Source organism: Plecotus auritus (assembly GCF_963455305.1).
Source record: "Plecotus auritus genome assembly, chromosome: 9".
Lineage (NCBI taxonomy): Eukaryota > Metazoa > Chordata > Mammalia > Chiroptera > Vespertilionidae > Plecotus > Plecotus auritus.
The window spans coordinates 116,453,111-116,465,777 of record NC_137783.1 but is presented as its reverse complement, the minus strand read 5'-3'; the positions used below and the strand labels follow the sequence as shown (position 1 = coordinate 116,465,777).

Sequence of the window (12,667 nt, the reverse complement as noted above, 5' to 3'; positions counted from 1 at the left end):
ACTGGCTTCTGGATCTCCAATGGGGTGCAGGTCAGCTACTGTCTGAGGCCACCCAGCAGGCGCTACAGCAAGAACTACAGTTTTCTCCTCTTTGCTTGGGGTTTGGAGTTTTTGGAGCTATTTGACCTGGGCTGCAAGTTTGCTAGGTTAAGCTGCGATAAGGCAGGTCATTCATATGCTAAAGCCACTGCTTGGAGCTTGGGTGGGTTTGTAGATTGTGCGGGGTGGGGTCTCAGGACGTGACTAGGCTAGGGCGTGGCAAACAGCGATGGCTGCCAGTAAGCCGGCTCTGCGTCTCTGACCGTGTCCCGTGTCCCACGCCCCAGCACAGAAAACAATTATTCCTGCCCTCAGCCCTGCAAGCAAGCCTCTCTCACTTTCCGACCCCACGGCAGACAGTCCAGCTTCTCCCCATAGGAGTTTGGGTCCCCCGAGTCTCCCCAGAAACGAGTTCGGAGTAATCGGGAGTTTATCTCCCTTCAGGTTGAAAACAGCAGCGCTCCCAGTCACCCGTCGCCAGCCCGATTCGCCCGTCTCTGTACCTCAGCTTTTCAGCGCTTGTGCACCCCTCAATGCTGTTTGCTCTTTCCTTCTAGTTGTAGAACTTCCACTCAGCCAGCTTTCCTGTGGTTCTGGGTGATAGACGTTTTGCTTTTAGTTGTAGTTTTGAAATTGTTGTGCGAGGCAGCAGTTTAGGTGTTTACCTATGCCGCCATCTTGGATCCTCCCCTTAGTTTTCCAACTTTAATTCTTGCTATACTGGGGGAGGGAGGAGAGCCAAAGTAATTATAAGTTCTCAGAAAGCAGTGTCTTGGGGACAGGATGTGCCCCGAGTCTAGGAGTCTCTGTGTATAATATTCAAGACCATAAATCTGGAGCTCCTCCCAGGATTCAGCTTCGCATACCCAGTCTATTGTTTCTCTCAAACATGTATATGTAGGAGGATTCTGGTTGGCTGGCCTGCTGACTGGATTTACTGATTCATTCATTTATCAGTTTACTAATTCATTCCATGTTTGCACTGCTATCCCTTTGGAATGCTTTCCTTGCCTTGCTTGGATTATTGGGGGGAAAAAAAATCTTTTTTTTTTTTGCCTTTGTTCCCTCACATGCCAATCTCAGAAGCCACCTCTTTCATAATGTTTTCCTTTATTTTCCCAGTGTTTTAGCTCTAGTCTCTGGCCCCAACATCATTTTGTATTTTTATTTTAACTTAAGACTTTCTGACTTAAGAATAATCTTGTCTCTTGAGGAGATTACAAATTCTGAGAAAACAGGAATTATCTTTTATTCAACTTTGTAGCCCCCAAAGTGTATATCACAAGGAAATACCTAAGAAAAGTCTAACATGTTAAAACTGACTATTTCCTTCTTTTTCCCTTTACTTCTCTCTCTTCTTTTCTCTCCCTCCTCATCTTTTCCTCTCTATCCCTTTCCTTCTTTCTCTTTTTTCTTCCTTCCCTCCCCTCCCCTCCTCCCCCTCCCCTCCCCTCCCCTCCCCTCCCCTCCCCTCCCCTCCCCTCCCCTCCCTCCCTCCCTCCCTCCCTCCCTCCCTCCCTCCCTCCCTCCCTCCCTCCCTCCCTTCCTTCCTTCCTTCCTTCCTTCCTTCCTTCCTTCCTTCCCTTTTTCCCTCAAGCATTAAAAATGAATATTTTACCTACAAGGCTTCAGGGTAGGCTTTTTAAAGGATACAAAAGGAACAACTTCTTAAGTAGCTTCTGACCATCTTGGAGAAAATTGAGTGAAAATGTAAGCAAGAGAGTAATAGTAGTGTTTAAGGGCCAATGTGTACAAGCACCACAATGCAGAGTTAGGGAAGCCCTTCATGAAAGAGATAAATAATTAGTTGGGCATTGAATCTTCTTTTACTAAAAAAAGGAAAGTAAGCAGTGGAAATATGAAGACTAGCAACTAATTGACCTGTTGCATGGTGAAGGTGAAAGTGATCACACAGAGATAGAGGAGCAGTTCTAGGGAAGACCTTGGCTGCTGACCAAAATCTTTGGCTGCAGCAGAGGTGTCACTTAGTGGCATTACCTCAGCTGTTCAGAAACTCTCAAGAGCCAGAAATTCTTGTTGGTTTGAATGAGGGAGACTGACTCCTCCCAACCAAATTCACAAGAAATGAAAGTTTAAACGAGTGACCTGGTGTCAGCAAGACATTCTGTGTTTTAGCGTAGTTGAATGATGAGCGGAAGGATTCTTGGTCTGAATAGTGTTACTACAGATGGATTTTATTTTCATCTCAATGCTGATTTATATCAAAATTTCTGTCACATATTGCTTTTTCTAAAACAAAAGGAATAAAACAACAAAAGAGATTCTTAATAGAAATAATGAAGATAAAGAAAAAGTGTTACTTGATAAACAAGAAAGCAATTGTTTAATGGTTAATATGTGTTAATTTTACAGTTTAGCTCTCAGATTTTTGGGATAATTTTGGGGATGAATGTATTTTATACACACATATATATCTATGTATGTATGTGTGTATTAATATTTCATTCCCTTTTCTTATGAATATATTTTATTATTATAGTTTGTAAGAAATTAATTTTTATGCTTTTGAGGTTTTGCACCTTTCCCCATTAGGATTTTTATGGTTTTCCTCCAAAGGACATTTAATGAAATCCATCAAAGCTTATTTTTGTTTAATTAAGATGTGTCTATTACTATTGAAGCAAATATATGGTATCTTCAATTTGATTTCACCCTAGAGCAGAATCTCTCTTCCCTTGGGTAGATATCTGTCAGTATTAGTGTTTATTTTTAATACCTAATGAATGGCAGAGAGAGACAAAAGAACTCTTATTTTTTATCCAGGAAATATATACATTTGGAAGAATATTGGGAAAAGGGAGCTTTGGAGTAGTCATTGAAGCTATAAACAAGGAAACAGAAACTAAGTGGGCAATTAAAAAAGTGAACAAAGAGAAGGTAAGGCTTATTATCAGCATCATACTGAGGGCAGTGCCGGGTGGGGTGGGTGGGCAGTATCGTTTTTACACTAACACATCTGCCTCTGACCTGTGGGCCGGGGTCAGGGCTGGTCCCCGGGGTCTGTGAGCATTTCTCTAGCCTTCTGGGAAAGGACCAGTTCTAAAACTCAGGTAGACAAGTGTATCTGGAAAAAGCAAATGATAGGATAGCTAACATAACCAATATAACCAAATATAGGTAAAAGTTACCAGAGTGATTGGAGGTAAGGTCTGATTGTCAGTATGTATTAATGTAGGGCTACTGCCTAGAGATGCCTTAGCCAGAAATGAGTCCTGGGACTCTCCCCTGATGTGGTTCTGCACTACTTTTTTCCTGTTCTCCCCTTTCCTTTGATTTCCCATTTCCTCATTGTTAGTTTATTCATCATCCTACCTGCTCTTTTAATTTGAACCACTTTCCCTCCAACTATCTACTACACTATTTACTTATATCCACTGTAGTCCTCACTGGATTTCTCCTGTGCTGGAGAATGACTAGGCTTCTCTTTAAGGGAGAATCTAAGTCCTCAGGACTTAGATTTTACCAACTTCTAAAAAATTTCTATGCTTGGGGGAAAATTTTTGTTTTTTTCCTTAGATTTCTTTTTTCTTTAAAGCAACTGTCATGTGTGTTGCTATTGTTCTCACTTGTCTTTTATTTTATTATTTTTAAATTAACTTTTAGAGAGAGAGGACTGGAAAGGGAGAGAGAAAGAGAAACATCAAGATGAGAGAGAATCATTGATTGGCTGCCTCCTACACACCCCACACTGGGGATTGAGCTTGCAACCTGGACATGCGCCCTGATCTGGAATCCAACAGGCAACCCTTCAGTGCAAGGGAAGACCAACTGAACCATACCTGCCAGAGCTTTTCCTTAGATTTCTGATCATAAATATTACAATTATGAAATGAGATAATAGGTTTTTTATGTATCCCTTAAAACAAATGATAGCAAATTACATAGCGTTTCTCCTTAAAGATTAATAAAGTACATGGTAAATTAATACAGCAGAAAATTTTAACAACTCTGAAAATAAGCAATATTTTCAAATGCATAAACTTACACATCTGTTTGTGAATGAAGCTCTTTGTGTCTTTTTAAACACTATGGAACAAACAGGCACAATGACAAACTCATAGTAGTTAGGTTACAGAAGACCAGAGAAAATCAAAACAATGCCCAGAGAAATGGAGTTACACTGTTTATTACGCCTGCGGGCCCAGAGAAAGATTTTAAATTCTGAGCAAAAACTTGGAGGAAGCTTTCCCTATTTTTACCTTTTCATGCCTTTGTCTCCCAAATAAGGGTTTTTCCAGTCCCCTTTGCAAGTTCTCAAAGAGCCCCATTTGCTGGGTCCTTGAGACCACAACTAAAGGCTTGGCCTGGCGCCAGCACTGATAACTCTGTCTGGGGATGGTTTATGGCCTCTCTAAAATGGGAGTAAACAGGTCTTGGCAGGACCAGACAATTAAAGGGGCAGTGGCTAGACTACAGGCTAATAAGAGTGTGCATTAGGTTAATGGCACAGATTCAGATTGCTAGCCCCCCAAAATGTCTCATTTTCCCCATCAGCTACTGTTTGTGAGTATAAACTACATTGAAAATTTTTAGTTATCATTGTGCTGAGTTATATTTTAGAAATTTAAGACACTTGAATATCTATTAATTGATTCTAATTTTTTTCTGAAAATACAACAAAATCATAAGAGTATGTCACACATGACTTTGGAGTAAAATGAAAAATTACAGGACTAAGGCCCGACTGACTTAGAACCTCCCCTGGTAAAAACCAGTATCTCTAATAAACACAAGTGAGAACCTTCATTTTCCAAAGCAAATACAAGCTCAAAAGAAGGAAGTTTCCAAATTAAATGTCATGGTTTATACACAACACTCAGTAAATCTCCACACTGTTGTCCATGTCCATGAGTTCTCTCTCTTTTTTCTGTTTTGCCAAATCCCTCCACTCACCCTGCTCTCTACCTATGAGTCTGTCTCTATTTTGCTTGGTAGTTCAGTTCATTAAATTCCACCTCTAAGTGAAATCATATGGTAAAAAAGATTAATAAAGTAACATATGGATCTTAATAAAGGGAGATTCAGAACTTTTCTACAACTCTTCAGAATTTTAGAACCATGATGTTACATGGGATATTATTTCCTTTGCCCCTTTGACGTCAGGTAGGGTTAGGGTTATACAGTCAGGATATCTGCTTGCAATTTTAGAAATTCATAATCTTACACACATTGATGCTGAGAGTTTAGAGGACTCTAAACTAAAATACTAAAATAAAATTACATAATCATATGAATTGGACAATATATTACTGTGTTATATACCGGTCAAGCTGTTTGGCGAGGGAGGTAGGAATAGAATTGAGGTGGATTTTAGGAGAAATTGCGGTAAGCCTCCATATCTAGTCTAGACAGAAATTCACTCCTCACAGTCACTATTTCTCTTAACTCTCTTAGGATAACCTTAAAATGTGACTTTCATCCTCCCTGGGTAGGACAGAGTGGGTGGCCAGTTTTCTTTTCTCTCCTGAGATGGCGATGCTAAAGGATAAAAGTCAGTGGAAGCAGGAATGACCCTACTATGTAAAATTTTTACTTAGGTAAAGATTGCCTTATGATCAATCCCTTTTCAGTCCTTTAAAGACTATATGTACTCTCCTAAACTTGGAGGGGAAGGGGAGGTGTGAGGAAGGAGGGATAAAACCTTGTTATTCCTTTCAGAGATGTTTTATGTGCATGAGGACAACGCTTATTTGCAAATGATGGTAATTTAGATTCAATAGAGGTGATGATAGGTGTGGTGGTAATGGTAGTGGGGGCCGGGGAAGTCCTTCTAAAATTTCTTAGATGACCTTGTAGAAAATGAGTGGCTTACACCCTGATTGGAGGTCCTGTTGCTGGCTTTACCATTTGCTGCCAGGATGGTTAAGGGTTACATGTAAGGAGATAAAGTTGGAATTAGATTGGTCGGAAGGCAATATCTCAATTTCTCTTCCTCAGTTAATTTTTGAGGCCTGGGGACCAGGAAGTGATAGAATGCAGGGCTGAGTGTAGAATCTCACTTCCCATTGTTTCCTTTGATGTTTATAAATATAGTCAAAGCAGAAGAGCAACAAAGCAGAAAAACACTTTGTTTTTATCGTCTCCAATTGATGTCCTTGGAAAGTAGATTTTGTTTTTATTATGCTAACACCAAAGGATTAACATGATTCTGAAGGAAATATTAAAAAGCATATTAAAAATTAGAGTAATTTTTGTGAGGGGACAGAGACCATATTTTAGCTAATTTATAGAAAAAGTCCAAGAAACAGATATAGTTAAAAGTAAAATTATATATAAGACTACATATAAATTTGGACAGAGGGACACACTTTAATTTATTATGGAAATAAGTTGCATTTTTTTAAAGCAACTTCTCAAGAAGATGTTGGAAAAATTTAATAATAACTAACTTTTTAGTGAGGTATGTAGTAGTGACATTCCTATGTGAAATCTCTATGTCTCATTATTTAAGGCTGGAAGCTCTGCTGTGAAGTTACTTGAACAGGAGGTGAACATCCTAAAAATTGTGAAGCATGAGCACATCATACATCTGGAACAGGTGTTTGAGACGCCCAAGGTAATGCTGCAGCAGGTCTGCATTTTAAAAGGAGTTATTATTACAAAATGAACCCCATTCTCTTCTGAAGAAATCCCTTTGAGGCTCCAGTCCTTGGCGCGAGTTTGTCATTGAAGATCGAGGAGAGCATCCTGGAGGGCTTTCATTATTGATTGTATAATTAGGTGCCTGATGGTTAGATTGATGACTTTAGTGATATTTTTAGGTGGCATATTGAAAATGAATGTTTAAAATGGAAATAACAACAAAAATAATGAAATAAAATAACATTGAAACAATACCATATACAATCAAACAATGATTAGATCTTCCTTAGAGATGGCTTTATTTTGTGTTGATTCTTGATTTCTCCATTATAGTCTCTTGGATTATTGTCATAATTTTGTAATAAAGTTAGCTTGGGCATTTTTGGCACTAGGTAGAAGATATTTTGTCATCTGTGTCTTACCAACATGTGTAATCTTCCTTCTTCCCCAGATGCTATCATTCTCTTGGAATGCCTGTGATTTTCATTTAGAGTTGTTCTGAAGCCTGGGGATCTGCTATTCTGCCTCCAGATTGTTCAGTGCTTGTGGGCTTGGGTGATTCTTAGTTTGGAGGCAAAATAAGTTAGTGATTAGGCACATGGACTCTGGGGTCAGATTGCCTGTGCTTTTGAATCCTGGTTCTGTTATTGGCTATTAGACTATGACAAATTACTCAGCCTCTCTATACCTCAGTTTCCTCATCTGTAAAAGATTTAATAATAGTATCTACTTCACTTAGTTGCTATGGTTTCTTGTGAGTCCAAATACTCTCCAGATTGACACGATTATTTCTAATAATTATACAAAGACTTTTAAAAAACTTTTATTGCTATAACTTTTATCAATGTACATATTTGAAATTGATATCAATTTATATTGTAAGTTGATGTAACTGTTCCTTCTAAATAGTTCACTGACTGACCATCCCATGTACCAATGACCTCTGCAGTGCTGTCAGTAGAAAAAATATGGCCTTGTTCAAAAACTTATGTGTGTTAGACTTTGCAGAATAGTTACTTCTGAAATTCTAAAGCATCCTCGGGTTAGTGAATCAGAATTTTGACTATAGAAGGAAAAGGTGTTAACCTTCTCTTCCTGTTTTCATGCTTGCTGATTGAACACAGAAATTTCATTCCTGGTGATTATAGAATAGAATCAGGCCCCAAAATCTTAAAAACAGCAACAAAAATCTAGCAGCATAGAATAGAATGGAGACAGAAAGAGTATTCTGTGACTGAATAGCAATAGGTGTGATAAAGACTTGCATTTTAATTGACTGGATCTTTTTTACTCATTAGATGACTTGACTGACTATTGAAATACCTAAAGTGATCTTAACACATCAACAGAAACAGCAAATATGGAAGAGGCATTTCTTTTTTTTTTCTTTTTTTTTTTAATATGCTTTATTGATTTTTTACAGAGAGAAAGGGAGAGGGACAGAGAGTCAGAAACATCGATCAGCCGCCTCCTGCACAACCCCTACTGGGGATGTGCCCGCAGCCACGGTACATGCCCTTGACTGGAATCGAACCTGGGACCCTTCAGTCCACAGGCTGATGCTCTATCCACTGAGCCAAACCAGTTAGGGCTGGAAGAGGCATTTCATCTCTGGCTTTTACACCCGTAGCCCATTAGTCACTAAGTCCCACTGTTTCTTTCTCCTAGGTATCTTCCACGTCTTTTCCTTCTTGTCCTTCTTGTCACTCTTCTGTGCCTCGCATCTGCCCTCTGTAAACAGGCCAGCATGCCACGGTGTGCAAGCCACATCTGGTGCGTGCCTACTTTTTATGGCACATAAGCTAAGGTTCTTTTATATTTTTAAATGGTTGAAAGAAATTTAAAGAGTAATATTTCATGACCTGAATATTATATAAAACTGAATTTTCAAAGTCCATAAATAAAGTTTCATTGTATTGTTTATGCTATAACTACAGAGTTGTGTAGCTACAAAAGAGATTGTATGGCCCACAAAGCTGCAAGTATTTCTTGTCTGGTTCTGGCCTTTACAGCAAAAGTTTGCTGAGCCCTGCTCCACATTCCTGCTAGAAGGTTCATTTAGAAATGCAGAATTGATCATAGCATACACCTTTCCCCCACCCCAGACACCAGCTTCAGAATCCTCAGTAGCTCCTTACCGTATATGGGGAAAAGTTCCAAATTCCTCTTCCTGTGATATATGAGACCCTATAACCTGGCCCCTGCCTGTTCTTTTGGCCTACCCCTCACCACCACTCCACTCTCCTCTGCCCTACCAAACTTGCAGTGCTATTAGCACTGAGATATTTGGTGTTCTTTTAACAGCCAGTGTCATTTCAACTTTTGTGGTCTTTGCAAATACCACATGTTCTGCCTGTTCTTGTCTACGGTCTCTACCCCTATACTGCTATCTAGGCAACCAGACCTGCCTTTAATGTCACCTCCTCAGTGAGCATTCTTTCAGCAGAGGCTTCCCTCCTCTGTAATCTCCTGGCATTTTGGGCCTGCCTCTTCTACCAACACTTATCACCTGATTTTTAGTTTTAACTATACTGTGAGTGCCTTGAGGATAAAGATTATGTCTTATGCCTCCATGTTTCTCTAGTATCCTGACAGTATCTTGTACGTGATAGATAATAAAATATTTTTCAAATATAATGATGATTAAGAGTGTGATCATAGCCTGCCAGGGTGGATCAGTGGTTGAGTGCTGACCTATGAACCAGGAGGTCGTGGTTTAATTCCCAGTCAGGGCACATGCCCCAGTGGTAGGCTCGATCCCCAGTGGAGGGTGTGCAAGAGGCAGCCAATTAATGATTCTCTCTCATCATTGATGTTTCTATCTCTCCCTTTCTCTCTGAAATCAATAAAAATATATTTTTTAAAAGGTGTGTGATCATATTTTTATTATATATGTAATCTATAACATGTTTAAGATCCCCACCTATATAATTTGCTCTCTCTCGCTTTCTAAATATATAATGTCAGAAAATGTACCTTGTGATGGAGCTTTGTGAGGATGGAGAACTCAAAGAAATTCTGAAGAGGAAAAAGCATTTCTCAGAGAATGAGACCAGGTGGATCATTCAGAGTCTCGCATCAGCGATAGCCTATCTGCACAATAACGGTAAGGGGAGGGTCACCAGCCACTGACGCCATGAATGCAGGCTCACATTTATTTCAGGGTAATTGTCTTTAGGATTTGTAGTCACAGAAATATGCCTACTAGTATGGGAGATTTTATTTAAAAACTAGTGGTCCGGTACACAGATTTATGCACATTGAAAGGAAATTAATTAGAAGAAATTAATTCTTCAGCAACAACATAACCCACAGTCGAAGGTGGAATTGCATGCCCCCCCCCCCCCCCCCCCCCGCCCCGTAAGGAATTGGGCTTCTTCCTCTCTGGTTCCGGGATGCGTCACTGGAGAACCACTGCTGCCAAGTCACGGCAGCTCGGCAGCTCCTGCATTGAGTGTCTGCCCCCTGGTGGTCGGACGGTCAGATGGTCGCTTAGCCTTTTATGTATATAAAGATCTTTTCCTTTTTAACTTCATTTATAGATATATTTTAATTAGAAACAAGGCAGGTATACAATTACATTATACATGGACAAGGATGAAGTTAATGAACATTTCCATTCAACAGTTTGAAAAGCAGCTATTATTCTTAAATCAAAAGTAGACAAATCAACAATAAAGTGAAATTTCTAAAAATTTATATATTACTAATTTAAAAATTAAATATTCTAGACATTTTGTTTTTGTTTTCTGTTTCTTAGAGCCATTTTAGGTTCACAGAAAATTTGAGCAACAAGGGGATTGGGAGAGATGAGGGAGTCAAAGAGAATGGCTCCTGAAGGTTAAAACGTGGAGAAGAGGGATCTGAATATAAGGGAGTGGGACAGAGCAGAATTTTGCTTGGCCCATCTCAAATATTTCAACGGTGGACGTTAGTTTGTCAAATATATTTATTTGTTGTATTTGTGTCCCCTCTAATTATTTTTCCATTATTCTTTCATTTGATTTGTTGTTTATTTTTTTTGGTAGATATAGTACATAGAGATCTAAAACTGGAAAACATAATGGTTAAAAGCAGCTTTACTGATGGTAACAATGAAATGAACTTAAACATAAAGGTAAGACACTAGAAATGGTGGTAAATATTTGCCTATAAACAGTTTGATAGCAAAGTGGCAAAGTACATCCCCTTTTTAGACACATTTTAGAAGCTTTGAGCAGCCAGAAAATAAATGGCTGGTGCTAAAAAAATAAAAAAATTCACAAAAGAGGTTGTAACTGACAAGAATAATTTTGCAAGTTAAGTGGTACTATTGAATTTTTTTAAGTACATGTTCATTTGGATAGTTCTAAATCATTAGTTAATAGCAAGCAAACAGATGCTCTGAATTCTAATTAATTTCAAAATTATGCCTGGTAATGTGATGTAAATGTGTTACAGATTTAGGAAAAAAACACACCTTGGCTGTGCCTCTGATACCAAATTAATGCTAAAGTCTGTATTTCTCACTGAAAATCTTCCTGGGTATTAATATTTATATCCTAAGCACAATTAGTGTGCCAAGTGTTTATTCTTGAAGATTTTATTCAAATTAAGTGTTCCTTAATGTCAAATAAATGATAGGATACATTATTTATTACTTAGCACTTTAATAATGGCTGCTTTCAAAATATATGAATGTGTTAATTTAGGAATAAAATGTGGATAATGCACTCCATTGCAGATGCTAAATCCCTGTAGTATAAGTAGGTTTAACAACATTGCTGTTTTCTCTGAGTAAATGTTCTTGAGCATTTCCATTGTAAACTTCGGGAAGGCAGGAATTATGTATGCCTTATTCACTGTTGGTACTTGGAATAGTGCCTGAAACATAGTATGTGCTCAATTAAGATTTGGCAAATGAGGAAATAAATGTTCTCCAAAGAACTGAATTGGATCGTCAAAGCTTTTGTTTATTTGATATCTGTATAGATTTTCTGTGGAGAAAGATATGTGTCATAGTACTCCAAGTGGGATCATTGTGAAAACTCCTGGGGAAATTGATTAATCTATTTAGAAGAAAAATGATATCACTTGTGGACAGGAACTTTTTTCTTACTCCATAAGACACTGGAAACTGCACTCAGTGTCTGTGGACTGACAGCCTATCTTTGATTGTATGATCAATAAATGTGCCTGTTTTTCTGCTTTCAGCCCAAGGCTGTTCCAACTTGGGAGACAAGACCAAGGGCACATGCTGAATACTTAATAACCACATGTTTAATGACCAAGCTTAGAACGGAGCAGAAAGGCTGCAGTTGCAGCAGCAAGCCTCCAGTGTATTTGTATTTATACTGCATTTTTTCCTGTTAATTTGTTTCTTGTCGTTTTTAATAGTGTAGCCATTGTTTCAATTAGTACACTCTAGAAACACAAAGGAAATAACAAAGAAAAGGTAGTATTTACCAGAGATATTGTGTTTTTTTAAAATAATTACAAAAGGGGGGAGTTTCTGAGTGCTAAAAAAGATAGTGATTTGCATTTATAACAGTGCTTTAAACTGAAACATAGCTTGAGTGTCAGAAAAATAGATAATAAACACAAGGCCAGAATGTAATTTACAGTGAAAGAACTTTTTTTAAATACATTTTTTATTGATTTCAGAGAGGAAGGGAGAGGGAGAGATAGATAGAAACGTCAATGATGAGAGAGAATCATTGATCTGCTGCTTCCTGTACGCTCCCCACTGGGGATCGAGCCTGCAACCCAGGCATGTGCCCCTGACCGGAATCGAACCCAGGACCCTTCAGTCCGCAGGCCAATGCTCTATCCACTGAGCCTAGGGTGTGAAAGAACTTCTTAAAAATTTATTTGAAAAACGTTAAATGCCTTTTCTCAAGATTTCACTTCCTACATTAAACTGGTGGATTTAATTACAAGGAATGAACAATCACCAACCTGGGTTTTTTCTCGAGATTTGAGAAACCAGGCTTTTCTGTAACAAGTTTCTTCTTCCCAGAGAGGGTGTGTGGAGAGGGAAAACGAG

The 12,667-nt window shown here is 38.6% G+C and overlaps 1 protein-coding gene across 5 annotated transcripts in view; it reads left to right on the top strand.

The window, feature by feature from the left end:
- Positions 1-12,667, top strand: part of STK33 (serine/threonine kinase 33) — a 136,072-nt gene that overhangs the window by 82,455 nt on the left and 40,950 nt on the right. For 4 of the 5 annotated variants that reach the window (XM_080640144.1, XM_080640140.1, XM_080640143.1 and 1 more), the window contains 4 exons: positions 2,824-2,937; positions 6,512-6,616; positions 9,610-9,748; positions 10,671-10,759. In XM_080640144.1, the coding sequence (XP_080496270.1) occupies positions 9,613-9,748; positions 10,671-10,759 (225 nt within the window). In that variant the 5' untranslated portion in view covers positions 2,824-2,937; positions 6,512-6,616; positions 9,610-9,612. The remainder of the gene's footprint in view (positions 1-2,823; positions 2,938-6,511; positions 6,617-9,609; positions 9,749-10,670; positions 10,760-12,667) is intronic. The other variant, XM_080640142.1, reaches the window with a different exon arrangement.